Genomic DNA, 21,427 nt, shown 5'->3' on the forward strand with positions numbered 1-21,427 from the left:
TGCCACTGTGTACTCTCTGTGTAGGATCAGTCACAGTGGTCAGGTATTCTGCCACTGTGTACTCTCTGTTTAGGATCAGTCACAGTGGACAGGTATTATGCCACTGTGTACTCTCTGTGTAGGGTCAGTCACAGTGGTCAGGTATTCTGCCACTGTGTACTCTCTGTGTAGGATCAGTCACAGTGGTCAGGTATTCTGCCGCTGTGTACTCTCTGTTTAGGGCCAAATAGCATTCTAGTTTTCTCGTTTTTTTGTAAAGGCTTTCCAATGTGTCAAGTAATTATCTTTTTGTTTTCTCATGATTTGGTTGGGTCTAATTGTGTTGCTGTCCTGGGGCTCTGTGGGGTGTGTTTGTGTTTGTGAAATGAGCCCCAGGACCAGTTTGCTTATAGGGGACTCTTCTCCAGGTTCATCTCTCTATAGTTGATGGCTTTGTTATGGAAGGTTTGGGAATCACTTCCTTTTAGGTGGTTGTAGAATTTAATGTCTCTTTGCTGAATTTTGATAATTAGTGGGTATCGACCTAATTCTGCTCGGCATGCATTATTTGGTGTTATATCTTGTACACTCAGGATATTTTAGCAGAATTCTGCATTCAGAGTCTCAATTTGGTGTTTGTTCCATTTTGTGAATTCTTGGTTGGTGAGCGGACCCCAGACCTCACAACCATAAAGGGCAATGGGTTCTATGACTGATTCAAGTATTTTTTTGCCAGATCCTAACTGGTATGTCGAAATGTTTGTTCCTTTTGATGGCATAGAATGTTTGATGGCATAGAATGCCCTTCTTGTCTTGTCTCTCAGATCGTTTACAGCTTTGTGGAAGTTACCTGTGGCACTGATGTTTAGGTCGAGGTATGTACAGTTTGTTGTGTGCTCTAGTGCAACAGTGACTGGATGGAATTTGTATTCGTGGTCCTGGGAACTGGACCTTTTTTGGAACACCATTATTTTGGTCTTACTGAGATTTACTGTCAGGACTCAGGTCTGGCAGAATCTGTGCAGAAGATCTAAGTGCTGCTGTAGGCCCTCCTTAGTTGGGGACAGAAGCACCAGATCATCACCAAAAGGTAGACATTTGACTTCAGATTCTAGTAGGGTGAGGCCGTGTGCTGCAGACTTTTCTAATGCCTGCGCCAATTCGTTGATATACATGTTGAAGAGGGTGGGGCTTAATTAAGCTGCATCCCTGTCTCACCCCAATTTGTCTCCACTTTTGTGGATTGGGGTGATCAGTTCTTGGTTCTAAATATTGGGGAATATGCCAGAGCTGAGGATGACGTTTTATTATAGCAAATTGGAATTTGTGTTCTGTACATTTACTCATTTAATTTAGGATACCATCAACCCCACAGGCCTTTTTGGGTTGTAGGGTTTGTATTTTGTCCTGTAGTTCATTTAATGTAATTGGAGAATCCAGTGGGTTCTGGTAGTCTTTAATAGTTGATTCTAAAATCTGCATTTGATCATGTTTTTGCTGTTTGTACTTTGTGATAAAGCCAAAAAGGTTGGAGAAGTGGTTAATCCATACATCTCCGTTTTGGATAGATAACTATTTGTGTTGTTGTTTGTTTAGAGTTTTCCAATTTTCCCATAAAAAAGACTAGACATCTACAACTATCAGATTAGAGCCATAAAGGAGACTAGACATTTACCACCTCACTACCACTATCAGATTAGAGCCATAAAGGAGACTAGACATCTACCACGTCAACACCACTATCAGATTAGAGCCATAAAGGAGACTAGACATTTACCACCTCACGACCACAATCAGATTAGAGCCATAAGGGAGACTAGACATCTACCACCTCACGACCACAATCAGATTAGAGCCATAAAGGAGACTAGACATCTACCACCTCACGACCACAATCAGATTAGAGCCATAAGGGAGACTTGTCATCTACCACGTCACTACCACTATCAGATTAGAGCCATAAAGGAGACTTGGCATCTACTACCACGATCAGATTAGAGCCATAAAGGAGACTAGACATTTACCTCGTCACTACCACTATCAGATTAGAGCCATAAAGGAGACTAGACATCTACCATCTCACTACCACTATCAGATTAGAGCCATAAAGGAGACTAGACATCTACCACGTCAACACCACTATCAGATTAGAGCCATAAAGGAGAGTAGACATTTACCACCTCACGACCACAATCAGATTAGAGCCATAAGGGAGACTAGACATCTACCACCTCACGACCACAATCAGATTAGAGCCATAAAGGAGACTAGACATCTACCACCTCACGACCACAATCAGATTAGAGCCATAAGGGAGACTTGTCATCTACCATGTCACTACCACTATCAGATTAGAGCCATAAAGGAGACTTGGCATCTACTACCACGATCAGATTAGAGCCATAAAGGAGACTAGACATTTACCTCGTCACTACCACTATCAGATTAGACCCATAAAGGAGACTAGACATCTACCATCTCACTACCACTATCAGATTAGAGCCATAAAGGAGACTAGACATTTACCATGTCACTACCACTATCAGATTATAGCCATAAAGGAGACAAGACATCTACCACGTCACTACCACTATCAGATTAGAGCCATAAAGGAGACTAGACATCTACCACGTCACTACCACTATCAGATTAGAGCCATAAAGGAGACTAGACATCTACCACATCACTACCACTATCAGATTAGAGCCATAAAGGAGACTAGACATTTACCACCTCACTACCACTATCAGATTAGAGCCATAAAGGAGACTAGACATCTACCACGTCAACACCACTATCAGATTAGAGCCATAAAGGAGACTAGACACGTCAATACCACTATCAGATTAGAGCCATAAAGGAGACTAGACATCTACCACGTCAACACCACTATCAGATTAGAGCCATAAAGGAGACTAGACATCTACCACGTCAACACCACTATCAGATTAGAGCCATAAAGGAGACTAGACATCTACCATCTCACTACCACTATCAGATTAGAGCCATAAAGGAGACTAGATATCTACAATGTCACTACCACTATCAGATTAGAGCCATAAAGGAGACTAGACATCTACCACCTCACGACCACAATCAGATTAGAGCCATAAAGGAGACTAGACATCTACCACCTCACTACCACTATCAGATTAGAGCCATAAAGGAGGCTAGACATCTACCACATCACTACCACTATCAGATTAGAGCCACAAAGGAGACTAGACATCTTCAACTTCACTACCACTATCAGATTAGAGCCATAAAGGAGACTAGACATTTACAATGTCACTACCACTATCAATCCTTTTCTGCAGGACAGTTTGAAGAGGTGTGGTCAGACTCACTCGGGATGGGGGAGTCATCACAGAGAGAGATCTTTTCCTGCTGTCTTCTCTCTTTGATCCCATAAAAGTCCTGCTGGAACTGCTTGGGGAGGCCCTGCACCATTACTGTACCAGACTTGTACATGTTAACAGAGGTTGTTTTCAATTTCCTCAATGTCTAGTATTGTGAGGTTCCACCCTGGGCCAATACTCTCTCTCTTGACATAGTGGTAGTGTCCTCTTATAGCACTGTGCCATGCCAGGGGATGGTCTGTGTGGGAAATTAAGTTGCTTACAATCCCCTCTTTGTAGCAGTCAGCAAATAGTGTCTCTGGATTGTCCTTATTCCGTGCAGTGTTATTTTTAATATCCATGGGGTACTGTATGGTAATGACCTCTCTACAGGGATAAGCCATGGGGTACTGTATTGTAAGGACCTCTCTACAGGGATAAGCCATGGGGTACTGTATTGTAAGGACCTCTCTACAGAGATAAGCCATGGGGTAGTGTATTGTAATGACCTCTCTACAGGGATAAGCCATGGGGTACTGTATTGTAAGGACCTCTCTACAGGGATAAGCCATGGGGTACTGTATGGTAATGACCTCTCTACAGGGATAAGCCATGGGGTACTGTATTGTAAGGACCTCTCTACAGAGATAAGCCATGGGGTACTGTATTGTAAGGACCTCTCCACAGGGATAAGCCATGGGGTACTGTATTGTAAGGACCTCTCTACAGGGATAAGCCATGGGGTACTGTATTGTAAGGAGCTCTCTACAGAAATAAGCCATGGGGTACTGTATTGTAAGGACCTCTCTACAGAGATAAGCCATGGGGTACTGTATGGTAAGGACCTCTCTACAGGGATAAGCCATGGGGTACTGTATTGTAAGGACCTCTCTACAGGGATAAGCCATGGGGTACTGTATGGTAATGACCTCTCTACAGGGATAAGCCATGGGGTACTGTATTGTAAGGACCTCTCTACAGAGATAAGCCATGGGGTACTGTATTGTAAGGACCTCTCTACAGAGATAAGCCATGGGGTACTGTATTGTAAGGACCTCTCCACAGGGATAAGCCATGGGGTACTGTATTGTAAGGACCTCTCTACAGGGATAAGCCATGGGGTACTGTATTGTAAGGAGCTCTCTACAGAAATAAGCCATGGGGTACTGTATTGTAAGGACCTCTCTACAGAGATAAGCCATGGGGTACTGTATGGTAATGACCTCTCTACAGGGATAAGCCATGGGGTACAGTATTGTAAGGACCTCTCTACAGGGATAAGCCATGGGGTACTGTATCGTAAGGACCTCTCTACAGGGATAAGCCATGGGGTACTGTATTGTAAGGATCTCTCTACAGGGATAAGCCATTGGGTACTGTATGGTAATGACCTCTCTACAGGGATAAGCCATGGGGTACTGTATTGTAAGGACCTCTCTACGGGGATAAGCCATGGGGTACTGTATGGTAAGGACCTCTCTACAGGGATAAGCCATGGGGTACTACTTCAAAGGCCTCTGCATTTCAGTGCTAATTGAAGCTGCAGCCAGGTCAGTTCTGTGCTAGCAGGTTGGTAGCTTAGTAGCCTTATTTATTAAGCGTTATATAACAAAATTACCTAGAGATTATTGTCCTTTACTTTTTGGTTTAATAAGAAGTGGATGATATTGGATGATATTTCCAGGTTTCGCTGTATTTCTTCTGCAGGTTTTGGTTTGTTAGAAGTTTTTTCTTGATAGTCCTTGGTAGTAATGGTTAATTCAGGTAATTTTGTCCAAATTCAAGATTTTAGGTGTGGAATTTTGATTTGGATTGAAGGTATCCTGTAAATTCAAGTTGATCTACATTTATCCAACTCTAATCTTTACACAGAATAACTCAGGAGTCCATGAGCTCACTACCTCTCTCTCTCTCTCTCTCTCTCTCTCTCTCTCTCTCTCTCTCTCTCACCAACTCTTTCTCTTTCTCTTTCTCTCTCTCACTAACTCTCTTTCTCTCTCTCACTAACTCTCTTTCTCTCTCTTTCTCTCTCTCACTAACTCTCTTTCTCTCTCTCTCTCTCACTCACTAACTCTCTTTCTCTCTCTCACTAACTCTTTCTCTCTCTCACTAACTCTCTTTCTCTCTCACTAACTCTCTCTCTCTCTTTCTCTCTCTCACTAACTCTCTTTCTCGCTCTCACTAACTCTCTCTCTCTCACTAACTCTCTTTCTCTCTCACTAACTCTCTTTCTCTCTCTCACTTTCCCCCCACCTTCTCCTTTCCCAGTAAAAACACACTGTGGAACTCTCTTGAGGAACCAGACATCATCAACACCACAGAGTTTGAAGACCTGTTCTCCAAGACCACCATACAGACCAAGAGAAAACCTCTGGCAGAGGCCTATGAGAAGAAAGCCAAGGCCAAGAAGGTACAGTAGTCTGTATGTAGCTCAATTCAAGGTAGCAATGTGTTTATTGTCCACTAGAGGACACTGGTATCTGAGGATTAAACATACCAGCCTGGCACTTTCATTACATCTAGCTGTAACAATAGTTTCTCAATATATTCAGCATTTTTGTATTGCTAGAGGCCAAGTGTGTCTGCATTTGCTCTTGGAATGGCCAAGATGAAGTCCCCATGGTCATCTTTCCATAGTCTGCCAAGATGAAGTCCCCATGGTCATTTTTCAGTAGTCAGCCAAGACACATGGAAAAGTCTTCCAGCTACAGCTCTGGCTATGAATTATGGACAGTTTCCACTTTAATAGCTACTGAACACCATGTTGTGTTCAATGTACTTTTATACCTCTTTGAACTGTGATGATATTCTCAGAGAGAGAGAGAGAGAGAGAGAGAGAGAGAGAGAGAGAGAGAGAGAGAGAGAGAGAGAGAGAGAGGGGGGGGGGAGAGAGAGAGAGAGAGAGAGAGAGAGAGAGGAGGGAGGGAGAGAGAGAAAGAAAGAGAGAGGGGAGAGAGAGAGAGAGAGAGAGAGAGAGAGAGAGAGAGGGAGGGTGAGAGAGAAAGAAAGAGAAAGGGAGGGAGTGTGAGATTAGTTAAAAACACCAAATTGAGACTCTCGTTGCAGAATTCTGCAAAAATATCCTCCTATCCTCCTGCCAAATGTATGACCATATTAGAGACACATATTTACCTCAGATTACACAGACCCACAAAGATTTTTGATAAACTCCCATATCTACTGGGTGAAATACCACATTGTGACATCACAGCAGCAAGATTTGTGAAATGTTGCCACAAGAAAAGTTCAACAAGTGAAGAACAAACACCATTGTAAATGAAACCAATATTTATGTTTATTCATTTTCCCTTTTGTACTTTAACTATTTGCACATCAGTTCAACTCTGTATATAGACATAATATGACATTTTAATGTCTTTATTCTATTGGAACTTCTGTAAGTGTAATATTTACTGTTCATTTTTTATTGTTTATTTGACTTTTGTTTATTATCTACTTCACTTGCTTTGGCAATGTTAACATGTGTTTCCCATGCCCTTTGAATTGAATTGAGCGAGAGAGAGGGGGGAGAAGAGAGAGAGTCAGCGAGGGGGAGGGGAAGAGAGAAAGACAGAGACGGGGAGATAGAAGAGAGGGGGAAGGAGGGGGAGAGAAGAGAGAGGGGGAAGGAGGGGAAAGAAGAGAGGGGGAAGGAGGGGAGAGAAGAGAGGGGGAAGGAGGAGAGAGAAGAGAGAGGGGGAAGGAGGGGAGAGAAGAGAGAGAGAAAGACAGAAAGACAGAAAAGGTAGAGGGGGAGAGAGAGGTGAAGGGGGAGAGAATAGAGAGAGAAAGAGAGAGAGAGAGAGAGAGAGAGCGGCTCTGCCCTCCATTAATGACCCTCCATTAGTTTCCATTAGTCCAGCTCCCTTCCTCTTACCTCATCTGATGGTCAGCCACGCTCCACTGTTGTCATGGTCACTGTGTTGTCCTCCTCTCCCTGGTCAGATCATAAAGCTGCTGGATGGGAAGACTAATATCTGACCCAGTGTCAGTGGTTAGAGGCAACTTCTACTCACACAGTTTTCTCTCCTCCTGCAGGTCATCAAGCTGCTGGATGGGAAGCGTTCCCAGGCTGTAGGGATTCTCATCTCTAGTCTGCACCTGGCGATGAAGGACATACACGAAGGTGAGTGACACATAGCATTGGTTTTCAAACCTCTCCTCTGGGATTATTAGGTGAATCAGATTAGGTGAACCTTGATTAGTTGAATCGGGAGAGCTAATTCAGGGCTGCAACAAAATGGTGAAACCTGGTATCCCCGAAATGAGGTTTGAAAACCACTGGTATATACTGTACATCTAACATCGTCTCTGAGAAGAAGGGTGTATATATACTCTCTATTTAAATGTAATCTTGACATTCAACAGAGGCTTTTAAGTTATTACATAAATAGTAGATAAATGCCTACAGTGGGGCAAAAAAGTATTTAGTCAGCCACCAATTGTGCAAGTTCTCCCACTTAAAAAGATGAGAGAGGCCTGTAATTTTCATCATAGGTACACTTCAACTATGACAGACAAAATAAGAAAGAAAAAAATCCAGAAAATCACATTGTAGGATTTTTTATGAATTTACCAGAACACACAACTTTAATCTAAAATAGTCTGGCACGATTTACAGTTTACACATACGTTATATTCAATATTTGTGGCCCACGTAGGACTCAAACCCACAAATCGAGCACCACCCACTGGGCACACCACATAAATTCAACGTGGATAATTGGGTAATATTTGGTTGAGATCAATGCAATTGCGTCCTATATTCATCCATTGAAAAAGACCACCAGAATTAAGTTGAATTTCCAGTGTGTTATCACTATGCTTTCAACCACAAAGAAATTCCAACGGAAAGATTTGTTTGGGTTTAGTTGTCACCCAAAATGTCGATCACTTTCAAACATTTTAAAGTACAGAAAAGTTTAAATTGGAATAAAATGTCTCATATTTTGTTTATTTATACAACAGTGTAGCCCTTTCCTGCAGTAAAATGATCAGATCGCCCTCTAGTGGCCTTATTGGTGGAATGTTATTCATATTTTTCAGAATTTCCACGAATTCATAAACATTATAAAATATAAAATACATTCATCCCATGTTTCTATAGCGAACGCTTTTGTTTAATTTCAGTCTTCTGTGATGTATATAAAGTGTAATATTGGGATGCAAACTAAAAATGTAATACATTTCAACTCTATGTCTGACATGGTACAGGTGTGTTCTTTTTGTCAGACCATAACCATGTGTGTGAGGTGTAAACTAGATGTGTTGAAGACTACCAAGAAACACTCTGTGTAAGCCTGATTTAGCCCACTGCAGTAAAAAGTGAATTAATATCGCTGTGCTTCATCTAATAGCAGAACCAAATGACCTGGATTACAGTTTAGATTACATTAAAAGTACCTAAGGAGAACTTTATAGTTACAGTAACCTCTAAACGTGGCCATGGATGTGTTACTCATTTTAGGGTTGAATGTTACATTAGATGTAAGATGGCCTTAACTTTAGGCTATTTACTGTATAACAAAAGTAATATTTAATTGTGTTTGGTTGACAATGCAACTCAATATCAACATTTAAAGTAGATGTATCTATTGCTTGGATTGTTCCATCTGAGCCACTGACTTAATCCCATTCTTTAACTTTAATCCAACACGTCATTCTTAAACTGTTGACAAGTTCATAGGCTATTTATTGTATTTCAAAAGTGATGTTGAATTGTGTTTGGTTGTTATGGCAACCATATGTCAACATTTGAAGGAGATCGTTCCAATTGTGCCACTGACTTAGACTGGCAAACTTTAAATGCACTTTAAATAAACTTTGATTTGATTTAGTCCTTTTCTTTAACTTAGATTTTTGGTTGAGATGAAGACGTGTATCCACCATATGAATTATTCATTTGTAGACAAACTGGAATTAAAACCAGACTAAGTCAGTGGCACAGATGGAACTATCCAAGCAGAAGATACATCTCCTTCAAATGTTGATATTTGGTTGTGTTGACAACCAAACACAATTCAATATCACTAAATATTATTACATTTGAAACCAACCAGAGTTTGAAATCCTAGGCCTATTGTATTGTCTATTTTTAATGGAATTCTGGGTAAATTTGAAACAATAACTGTTGTTGATTTTGCAAATGCTCTATAGGCATATATTCATGATAAATGAGTGATGCGTTAATTCATTTGCACTGTTATACCTTCCCTTTGATAGCAACAGTAAATCTATTTAGTTTTTAAGTGGAAATCTCTCAACATTCATTCTCACAATAGCACACCGGTAATGGTCATAGCAAACAGGGCTGATTTGGATTAAAAGCCCTGATAGGAGAACAAAGGGTAGCTAGCTGTAGATTGATCAATATAACGTTGAAGATCTGACAATATTTTAAAGGTACAAATTCAACATATTTTATACAAGGTTTGTCTATTTTTAAATTTGGTTACCATGGTGACATAATTATTCTGCTTGAAATTTCACCTCAAAACAACATTTTACCTTGATTACTTTTTTCAAATCCAATTTATTTTCCACGTAGCTTCCACGTCACAATGCGTTGACAAATTACGTTGAAACAACTTTGATTCAACCAGTTTGTGCCCAGTGAGGAGGCAGGTAGCCTGGTGGGCAGGAGACACATTTCATTTGAAGGCGTTCAGTTGTACAACTGACTAGGTATCCCCCTTTACATGTGGGTCATCTATGCATGGTTACGCTCCAACCAAGTGAGTCATCTGAACCACAACTAAACATCTGACTCTTGGCCCCTCTACCCTGTATTAGACAGACAGACAGACAGACAGACAGACAGACAGACAGACAGACAGACAGACAGACAGACAGACAGACAGACAGACAGACAGACAGACAGACAGACAGACAGACAGGCTAATTCCAACCATTACCAAATCCCCATTCAACTGTACTGTAATACTGTCACGTCTTATATAGTCAGACTGAGTGGAACATAAGGATTTACTGTCATGTCTTATATAGTCAGACTTAGTGGAACATCAGGATTTACTGTCATGTCTTATATAGTCCGACTTAGTGGAACATCAGGATTTACTGTCATGTCTTATATAGTCAGACTTAGTGGAACATCAGGACATAATGAATGAACAAGATCAGTATTAGACAAACATCCCACAATTACAGTCTGAGGCTGAGTTCCAAATGGCACCCTATTCCCTATATAGTGCACTTCTTTTAACCAGAGCCCCTAGAACCCATAGGGCTTTGATCAATGATAGTGCACTATATAGAGCATAGGGGGCCAGTTGGGGCATAAACTGAGAGTTCCCATTTTATCTGGGAAATAGCGTACTGTAAAGAGGAAGGAATCTACACTGTGGGTGTCTTTGGTTTCTGTGGCAGGGAGCAGTTTGTTTCCCATCAGTGGAGATTTTTCGGCTGTGTGTGTGTGTGTGTGTGTGTGTGTGTCTGTGTGTGTCTGTGTGTGTGTGTGTGTGTGTGTGTGTGTGTGTGTCTGTGTGTGTCTGTGTGTCTGTGTGTGTGTGTGTGTGTGTGTGTGTGTGTGTGTGTGTGTGTCTGTGTGTGTGTGTGTGTGTGTGTGTGTGTGTGTGTGTGTGTGTGTGTGTGTGTGTGTGTGATAACAGGGTAGTTTCAGGGAACAAAACAGGGACCAGAACAGGGGAAAACAGGGAACAAAACAGGGACCAGAACAGGGGACAGAACAGGGACCAGAACAGGGGACAGAACAGGGACCAGGACAGGGGAAAACAGGGAACAAAACAGGGACCAGAACAGGGGAAAACAGGGAACAAAACAGGGACCAGAACAGGGGAAAACAGGGAATAAAACAGGGACCAGAACAGGGGACAGAACAGGGACCAGAACAGGGGACAGAACAGGGACCAGGACAGGGGGAAACAGGGAACAAAACAGGGACCAGAACAGGGGAAAACAGGGAACAAAACAGGGACCAGAACAGGGGACAACAGGGAATAAAACAGGGACCAGAACAGGGGACAACAGGGAATAAAACAGGGACCAGAACAGGGGACAGAACAGGGAACAGAACAGGGGACAACAGGGAATAAAACAGGGAGCAGAACAGGGGACAGAACAGGGGACAGAACAGGGACCAGAACAGGAGACAGAAAAGGGGACAACAGGGGACAGCAGGGAAACCTCCATTTGATCCAGTCATGTTGGATTTCAGCTCATTGAAACTTGAGACCTTGGGAATCGTGACAAGAGAAGTACTTGGCCAGTTTGCTTAGCTTGGTATTTTGTGTGATTATGGTGAAAGCCTCACTAATATAGCTCTGTCTACACCACCACTATATGCCCTGCAAGAATATCATTATCTGACCCCAGGACTAAATCAACACACTGTAAAACTCCCTGCCCCTCTAGGCACGAGCTGGGGAGGGACACTGTCCCACAAATGTGTCCTTTGATTTAAAGTATGACTCAATGAACCTGTTTACTCCCTGTAGCTGTGCTGAATGTGGACAACTCCGTAGTGGACGTGGAAACCATCCAGGCTTTATATGAAAACGTGAGTGTTCTGACCTACTTCTGTCACCCTTTTCTTTTACTGTACTGTTCAGTTTCCCTTTCAGAGAGCCCAGCCTGACTTTCTTTTGAAGTGTGTGAAGTGTTGTTTGTGCCTCTCTCATCTCAGAGAGCCCAGCCTGACTTTCTTTTGCATTTCGAGACCTCTTCAGTGTGAAGTGTTGTTTGTGCCTCTCTCATCTCAGAGAGCCCAGCCTGATGAGCTGCAGCGGATAAAGAAACACTACCAAACGTCCGAGGAGGAGCAGGTCAAGCTGCTGGACAAACCTGAACAGTGAGTGTTCTCCTTTCCCTCCTCATCACATCATTTATATATATATATTTTAAATGCACCCCTTTTTCTCCCCCAATTTCGTGATATTCAATTGGTAGTTACAGTCTTGTCCCATCACTGCAACTCCCGTACGGACTCGGAAGAGGCGAGGGTCGAGAGTCACGCGTCCTCCGAAACACGACACTGCCAAGCCGCACTGTTTCTTGACACACTGCTCGCTTAACCCGGAAGCCAACCGCACCAACGTGTTGGAGGAAACGTCGTAAATCTGGCAACCAAAGTCAGCGTGCATGCGCCCGGCCCGCCACAAGGAGACGATAGAGGGGACTCCGTATCACATGTTTTATATTCTGTATAACCGTGATTAGCTCCGCCTCAAGGAACCAACGCCTCTAAGGCACCATCTTACAAAGAATTGACAAAGACGGTAGTGACATCAAAGTAACGTCCATCATGTCACCTGTGTTGTCTCTAGGTTCCTGTTTGAGTTATCTCAGATACCAGACTTCCCAGACAGGGCTTCATGTATCATCTTCCAGTCTGTCTTCATAGACGCCATCGACTCCATTCAGCACAAGTTGGACATTGTCTCTCGCGTCTGCAAGGTTGGAACTCTCTCTTCATGTTAGTTCATACTAGATGTCTGTCAAAGGTTGGAACTCTCTCTTCATGTTAGTTCATACTAGATGTCTGTCAAACGGTGGAACTCTCTCTTCATGTTAGTTCATACTAGATGGCTGTCAAAGGGTGAAACTCTCTCTTCATGTTAGTTCATACTAGATGGCTGTCAAAGGGTGGAACTCTCTCTTCATGTTAGTTCATACTAGATGGCTGTCAAAGGGGTGGAACTCTCTCTTCATGTTAGTTCATACTAGATGGCTGTCAAACGGTGGAACTCTCTCTTCATGTTAGTTCATACTAGATGGCTGTCAAAGGTTGGAACTCTCTCTTCATGTTAGTTCATCCTAGATGTCTGTCAAAGGGTGAAACTCTCTCTTCATGTTAGTTCATACTAGATGTCTGTCAAAGGGTGAAACTCTCTCTTCATGTTAGTTCATACTAGATGTCTGTCAAAGGGTGAAACTCTCTCTTCATGTTAGTTCATACTAGATGTCTGTCAAAGGGTGAAACTCTCTCTTCATGTTAGTTCATACTAGATGTCTGTCAAAGGGTGAAACTCTCTCTTCATGTTAGTTCATCCTAGATGTCTGTCAAAGGGTGAAACTCTCTCTTCATGTTAGTTCATCCTAGATGTCTGTCAAAGGGTGAAACTCTCTCTTCATGTTAGTTCATCCTAGATGTCTGTCAAAGGGTGAAACTCTCTCTTCATGTTAGTTCATCCTAGATGTCTGTCAAAGGGTGGAACTCTCTCTTCATGTTAGTTCATCCTAGATGTCTGTCAAAGGGTGGAACTCTCTCTTCATGTTAGTTCATCCTAGATGTCTGTCAAAGGGTGAAACTCTCTCTTCATGTTAGTTCATCCTAGATGTCTGTCAAAGGGTGAAACTCTCTCTTCATGTTAGTTCATCCTAGAGGGCTGTCAAAGGGTGGTTAGTTCATCTAGATGTCTGTCAAAGGTGAAACTTCATGTTAGTTCATCCTAGATGTCTGTCAAAGGGTGAAACTCTCTCTTCATGTTAGTTCATCCTAGATGTCTGTCAAAGGGTGAAACTCTCTCTTCATGTTAGTTCATCCTAGATGTCTGTCAAAGGGTGAAACTCTCTCTTCATGTTAGTTCATCCTAGATGTCTGTCAAAGGGTGAAACTCTCTCTTCATGTTAGTTCATCCTAGATGTCTGTCAAAGGGTGAAACTCTCTCTTCATGTTAGTTCATCCTAGATGTCTGTCAAAGGGTGAAACTCTCTCTTCATGTTAGTTCATCCTAGATGTCTGTCAAAGGGTGAAACTCTCTCTTCATGTTAGTTCATCCTAGATGTCTGTCAAAGGGTGAAACTCTCTCTTCATGTTAGTTCATCCTAGATGTCTGTCAAAGGGTGAAACTCTCTCTTCATGTTAGTTCATCCTAGATGTCTGTCAAAGGGTGGAACTCTCTCTTCATGTTAGTTCATCCTAGATGTCTGTCAAAGGGTGAAACTCTTCATGTTAGTTCATCCTAGATGTCTGTCAAAGGGTGAAACTCTCTCTTCATGTTAGTTCATCCTAGATGTCAAAGGGGGAACTCTCTCTTCATGTTAGTTCATCCTAGATGTCTGTCAAAGGGTGAAACTCTCTCTTCATGTTAGTTCATCCTAGATGTCTGTCAAAGGGTGAAACTCTCTCTTCATGTTAGTTCATCCTAGATGTCTGTCAAAGGGTGGAACTCTCTCTTCATGTTAGTTCATCCTAGATGTCTGTCAAAGGGTGAACTCTCTCTTCATGTTAGTTCATCCTAGATGTCTGTCAAAGGGTGAAACTCTCTCTTCATGTTAGTTCATCCTAGATGTCTGTCAAAGGGTGGAAACTCTCTTCATGTTAGTTCATCCTAGATGTCTGTCAAAGGGTGGAACTCATGTTAGTTCATCCTAGATGTCTGTCAAAGGGAAACTCTCTCTTCATGTTAGTTCAACTCAAAGGGTGAAACTCTCTTCATGTTAGTTCATCCTAGATGTCTGTCAAAGGGTGGAACTCTCTTTCATGTTAGTTCATCCTAGATGTCTGTCAAAGGGTGAAACTCTCTCTTCATGTTAGTTCATCCTAGATGTCTGTCAAAGGGTGGAACTCTCTCTTCATGTTAGTTCATCCTAGATGTCTGTCAAAGGGTGGAACTCTCTCTTCATGTTAGTTCATCCTAGATGTCTGTCAAAGGGTGAAACTCTCTCTTCATGTTAGTTCATCCTAGATGTCTGTCAAAGGGTGGAACTCTCTTCATGTTAGTTCATCCTAGATGTCTGTCAAAGGGTGAAACTCTCTCTTCATGTTAGTTCATCCTAGATGTCTGTCAAAGGGTGGAACTCTCTCTTCATGTTAGTTCATCCTAGATGTCTGTCAAAGGGTGGAACTCTCTCTTCATGTTAGTTCATCCTAGATGTCTGTCAAAGGGTGGAACTCTCTCTTCATGTTAGTTCATCCTAGATGTCTGTCAAAGGGGTGGAACTCTCTCTTCATGTTAGTTCATCCTAGATGTCTGTCAAAGGGGTGGAACTCTCTCCATGTTAGTTCATCCTAGATGTCTGTCAAAGGGTGGAACTCTCTCTTCATGTTAGTTCATCCTAGATGGCTGTCAAAGGGTGAAACTCTCTCTTCATGTTAGTTCATCCTAGATGTCTGTCAAAGGGTGGAACTCTCTCTTCATGTTAGTTCATCCTAGATGTCTGTCAAAGGGGTGGAACTGGTTAGTTCATCCTAACTCTCTTCATGTTAGTTCATCCTAGATGTCTGTCAAAGGGTGAAACTCTCTCTTCATGTTAGTTCATCCTAGATGTCTGTCAAGTTCATCCTAGATGTCTGTGGAACTCTCTCTTCATGTTAGTTCATCCTAGATGTCTGTCAAAGGGTGAACTCTCTCTTCATGTTAGTTCATCCTAGATGTCTGTCAAAGGGTGAAACTCTCTCTTCATGTTAGTTCATCCTAGATGTCTGTCAAAGGGTGAAACTCTCTCTTCATGTTAGTTCATCCTAGATGTCTGTCAAAGGGTGGAACTCTCTTTCATGTTAGTTCATCCTAGATGTCTGTCAAAGGGGAACTCTCTCTTCATGTTAGTTCATCCTAGATGTCTGTCAAAGGGTGGAACTCTCTCTTCATGTTAGTTCATCCTAGATGTCTGTCAAAGGGTGGAACTCTCTCTTCATGTTAGTTCATCCTAGATGTCTGTCAAAGGGTGGAACTCTCTCTTCATGTTAGTTCATCCTAGATGTCTGTCAAAGGGTGAAACTCTCTCTTCATGTTAGTTCATCCTAGATGTCTGTCAAAGGGTGGAACTCTCTCTTCATGTTAGTTCATCCTAGATGTCTGTCAAAGGGTGGAACTCTCTCTTCATGTTAGTTCATCCTAGATGTCTGTCAAAGGTTCATCCTAGATGGAACTCTCTCTTCATGTTAGTTCATCCTAGATGTCTGTCAAAGGGGTGGAACTCTCTCTTCATGTTAGTTCATCCTAGATGTCTGTCAAAGGGTGGAACTCTCTCTTCATGTTAGTTCATCCTGTCAGATGTCTCTCTTCATGTTAGTTCATCCTAGATGTCTGTCAAAGGGTGGAACTCTCTCTTCATGTTAGTTCATCCTAGATGTCTGTCAAAGGGTGAAACTCTCTCTTCATGTTAGTTCATCCTAGATGTCTGTCAAAGGGTGGAACTCTCTCTTCATGTTAGTTCATCCTAGATGTCTGTCAAAGGGTGGAACTCTCTCTTCATGTTAGTTCATCCTAGATGTCTGTCAAAGGGTGGAACTCTCTCTTCATGTTAGTTCATCCTAGATGTCTGTCAAAGGGTGAACTCTCTCTCTTCATGTTAGTTCATCCTAGATGTCTGTCAAAGGGTGAAACTCTCATTCATGTTAGTTCATCCTAGATGTCTGTCAAAGGGTGAAACTCTCTCTTCATGTTAGTTCATCCTAGATGTCTGTCAAAGGGTGAACTCTCTCTTCATGTTAGTTCATCCTAGATGTCTGTCAAAGGGTGGAACTCTCTCTTCATGTTAGTTCATCCTAGATGTCTGTCAAAGGGTGAAACTCTCTCTTCATGTTAGTTCATCCTAGATGTCTGTCAAAGGGTGGAACTCTCTCTTCATGTTAGTTCATCCTAGATGTCTGTCAAAGGGTGGAACTCTCTCTTCATGTTAGTTCATCCTAGATGTCTGTCAAAGGGTGAACTCTCTCTTCATGTTAGTTCATCCTAGATGTCTGTCAAAGGGTGGAACTCTCTCTTCATGTTAGTTCATCCTAGATGTCTGTCAAAGGGGTGGAACTCTCTCTTCATGTTAGTTCATCCTAGATGTCTGTCAAAGGGTGGAACTCTCTCTTGTTATGTTAGTTCATCCTGGAATGTCTAGTCAAGATGTCTGGGGAACTCTCTCTTCATGTTAGTTCATCCTAGATGTCTGTCAAAGGGTGGAACTCTCTCTTCATGTTAGTTCATCCTAGATGTCTGTCAAAGGGTGGAACTCTCTCTGTTAGTTCATCCTAGATGTCTGTCAAAGGGTGGAACTCATGTTAGTTCATCCTAGATGTCTGTCAAAGGGTGAAACTCTCTCTTCATGTTAGTTCATCCTAGATGTCTGTCAAAGGGTGGAACTCTCTCTTCATGTTAGTTCATCCTAGATGTCTGTCAAAGGGGTGGAACTCTCTCTTCATGTTAGTTCATCCTAGATGTCTGTCAAAGGGTGGAACTCTCTCTTCATGTTAGTTCATCCTAGATGTCTGTCAAAGGGTGGAACTCTCTCTTCATGTTAGTTCATCCTAGATGTCTGTCAAAGGGTGGAACTCTCTCTTCATGTTAGTTCATCCTAGATGTCTGTCAAAGGGTGGAACTCTCTCTTCATGTTAGTTCATCCTAGATGTCTGTCAAAGGGTGGAACTCTCTCTTCATGTTAGTTCATCCTAGATGTCTGTCAAAGGGTGAAACTCTCTTCATGTTAGTTCATCCTAGATGTCTGTCAAAGGGTGGAACTCTCTCTTCATGTTAGTTCATCCTAGATGTCTGTCAAAGGGGTGGAACTCTCTCTTCATGTTAGTTCATCCTAGATGTCTGTCAAAGGGGTGGAACTCTCTCTTCATGTTAGTTCATCCTAGATGTCTGTCAAAGGGTGGAACTCTCTCTTCATGTTAGTTCATCCTAGATGTCTGTCAAAGGGTGGAACTCTCTCTTCATGTTAGTTCATCCTAGTTCATCCTAGATGTCTGTCAAAGGGTGGAACTCTCTCTTCATGTTAGTTCATCCTAGATGTCTGTCAAAGGTCTGTCAAAGGGTGGAACTCTCTCTTCATGTTAGTTCATCCTAGATGTCTGTCAAAGGGTGGAACTCTCTCTTCATGTTAGTTCATCCTAGATGTCTGTCAAAGGGTGGAACTCTCTCTTCATGTTAGTTCATCCTAGATGTCTGTCAAAGGGTGGAACTCTCTCTTCATGTTAGTTCATCTAGATGTCTGTCAAAGGTGGAACTCTCATGTTAGTTCATCCTAGATGTCTGTCAAAGGGTGGAACTCTCTCTTCATGTTAGTTCATCCTAGATGTCTGTCAAAGGGTGGAACTCTCTCTTCATGTTAGTTCATCCTAGATGTCTGTCAAAGGGTGGAACTCTCTCTTCATGTTAGTTCATCCTAGATGTCTGTCAAAGGGTGGAACTCTCTCTTCATGTTAGTTCATCCTAGATGTCTGTCAAAGGGTGGAACTCTCTCTTCATGTTAGTTCATCCTAGATGTCTGTCAAAGGGTGGAACTCTCTCTTCATGTTAGTTCATCCTAGATGTCTGTCAAAGGTGAACTCTCTCTTCATGTTAGTTCATCCTAGATGTCTGTCAAAGGGTGGAACTCTCTCTTCATGTTAGTTCATCCTAGATGTCTGTCAAAGGGTGGAACTCTCTCTTCATGTTAGTTCATCCTAGATGTCTGTCAAAGGGTGGAACTCTCTCTTCATGTTAGTTCATCCTAGATGTCTGTCAAAGGGGTGGAACTCTCTCTTCATGTTAGTTCATCCTAGATGTCTGTCAAAGGGTGGAACTCTCTCTTCATGTTAGTTCATCCTAGATGTCTGTCAAAGGGTGAACTCTCTCTTCATGTTAGTTCATCCTAGATGTCTGTCAAAGGGGTGGAACTCTCTCTTCATGTTAGTTCATCCTAGATGTCTGTCAAAGGGGTGGAACTCTCTCTTCATGTTAGTTCATCCTAGATTAGTGGAACTCTCTCTTCATCATCCTAGATGTCTGTCAAAGGGTGGAACTCTCTCTTCATGTTAGTTCATCCTAGATGTCTGTCAAAGGGGTGGAACTCTCTCTTCATGTTAGTTCATCCTAGATGTCTGTCAAAGGGAACTGTTAGTTCAATGTCTCAAAGGGTCTCTTCATGTTAGTTCATCCTAGATGTCTGTCAAAGGGTGAAACTCTCTCTTCATGTTAGTTCATCCTAGATGTCTGTCAAAGGGTGGAACTCTCTCTTCATGTTAGTTCATCCTAGATGTCTGTCAAAGGGGTGTCTCTCTTCATGTTAGTTCATCCTAGATGTCTGTCAAAGGGTGGAACTCTCTCTTCATGTTAGTTCATCCTAGATGTCTGTCAAAGGGTGAAACTCTCTCTTCATGTTAGTTCATCCTAGATGTCTGTCAAAGGGTGAAACTCTCTCTTCATGTTAGTTCATCCTAGATGTCTGTCAAAGGGTGGAACTCTCTCTTCATGTTAGTTCATCCTAGATGTCTGTCAAAGGGTGGAACTCTCTCTTCATGTTAGTTCATCCTAGATGTCTGTCAAAGGGTGGAACTCTCTCTTCATGTTAGTTCATCCTAGATGTCTGTCAAAGGGTGAAACTCTCTTCATGTTAGTTCATCCTAGATGGAAAGGGTGAAACTCTCTCTTCATGTTAGTTCATCTAGATGTCTGTCAAAGATGTTCATCTAGATGTCTGTCAAAGGGTGGAACTCTCTCTTCATGTTAGTTCATCCTAGATGTTAGTTCTGATGTCAAAGGGTGGAACTCTCTCTTCATGTTAGTTCATCCTAGATGTCTGTCAAAGGGTGGAACTCTCTCTTCATGTTAGTTCATCCTAGATGTCTGTCAAAGGGGTGGAACTCTCTCTTCATGTTAGTTCATCCTAGATGTCTGTCAAAGGGGTGGAACTCTCTCTTCATGTTAGTTCATCCTAGATGTCTGTCAAAGGGTGGAACTCTCTCTTCATGTTAGTTCATCCTAGATGTCTGTCAAAGGGTGGAACTCTCTCTTCATGTTAGTTCATCCTAGATGTCTGTCAAAGGGTGGAACTCTCTCTTCATGTTAGTTCATCCTAGATGTCTGTCAAAGGGTGGAACTCTCTCTTCATGTTAGTTCATCCTAGATGGCTGTCAAAGGGTGAAACTCTCTCTTCATGTTAGTTCATACTAGATGTCTGTCAAAGGGTGAAACTCTCTCTTCATGTTAGTTCATACTAGATGTCTGTCAAAGGTTGGAACTCTCTCTTCATGTTAGTTCATCCTAGATGTCTGTCAAAGGTGTTATGTTAGTTCATCCTAGATGTCTGTCAAAGGGTGAAACTCTCTCTTCATGTTAGTTCATCCTAGATGTCTGTCAAAGGGTGGAACTCTCTCTTCATGTTAGTTCATCCTAGATGTCTGTCAAAGGGTGAAACTCTCTTCATGTTAGTTCATCCTAGATGTCTGTCAAAGGGTGAAACTCTCTCTTCATGTTAGTTCATCCTAGATGTCTGTCAAAGGGTGAAACTCTCTCTTCATGTTAGTTCATCCTAGATGTCTGTCAAAGGGTGGAACTCTCTCTTCATGTTAGTTCATCCTAGATGTCTGTCAAAGGATGTCTGTCAAAGGGTGGAACTCTGAAGTTCATCCTAGATGTCTGTCAAAGGGTGAAACTCTCTCTTCATGTTAGTTCATCCTAGATGTCTGTCAAAGGGTTGGAACTCTCTTCATGTTAGTTCATCCTAGATGTCTGTCAAAGGGTGGAACTCTCTCTTCATGTTAGTTCATCCTAGATGTCTGTCAAAGGGGTGGAACTCTCTCTTCATGTTAGTTCATCCTAGATGTCTGTCAAAGGGGTGGAACTCTCTCTTCATGTTAGTTCATCCTAGATGTCTGTCAAAGGGTGGAACTCTCTCTTCATGTTAGTTCATCCTAGATGTCTGTCAAAGGGGTGGAACTCTCTCTTCATGTTAGTTCATCCTAGATGTCTGTCAAAGGGGTGGAACTCTCTCTTCATGTTAGTTCATCCTAGATGTCTGTCAAAGGGTGAAACTCTCTCTTCATGTTAGTTCATCCTAGATGGCTGTCAAAGGGTGAAACTCTCTCTTCATGTTAGTTCATCCTAGATGTCTGTCAAAGGGTGAAACTCTCTCTTCATGTTAGTTCATCCTAGATGGCTGTCAAAGGGTGAAACTCTCTCTTCATGTTAGTTCATCCTAGATGTCTGTCAAAGGGTGGAACTCTCTTCATGTTAGTTCATCCTAGATGTCTGTCAAAGGGGTGGAACTCTCTCTTCATGTTAGTTCATCCTAGATGTCTGTCAAAGGGTGAAACTCTCTCTTCATGTTAGTTCATCCTAGATGTCTGTCAAAGGGGTGGAGTGTTTTAGTGGTCCAAGCAACATAGAAACCACAGGAAACGTGTTTTATTGTAGAACACATTTTGCAGACTAAAT

At 42.1% G+C, this 21,427-nt stretch overlaps 1 protein-coding gene across 1 annotated transcript in view; it reads left to right on the plus strand.

Annotated features, from left to right (window-relative positions):
- LOC115115677 (titin-like) overlaps positions 1–21,427 on the plus strand; it is a 62,285-nt gene that overhangs the window by 8,636 nt on the left and 32,222 nt on the right. The window contains exons 5-9 of the mRNA XM_065026195.1: positions 5,586–5,727; positions 7,356–7,443; positions 11,792–11,853; positions 12,056–12,144; positions 12,620–12,749. Coding sequence (XP_064882267.1) covers positions 5,586–5,727; positions 7,356–7,443; positions 11,792–11,853; positions 12,056–12,144; positions 12,620–12,749 — 511 coding nt within the window. The remainder of the gene's footprint in view (positions 1–5,585; positions 5,728–7,355; positions 7,444–11,791; positions 11,854–12,055; positions 12,145–12,619; positions 12,750–21,427) is intronic.

This window comes from Oncorhynchus nerka, linkage group LG13 (assembly GCF_034236695.1).
Source record: "Oncorhynchus nerka isolate Pitt River linkage group LG13, Oner_Uvic_2.0, whole genome shotgun sequence".
NCBI classification, from domain to species: Eukaryota; Metazoa; Chordata; class Actinopteri; order Salmoniformes; family Salmonidae; genus Oncorhynchus; species Oncorhynchus nerka.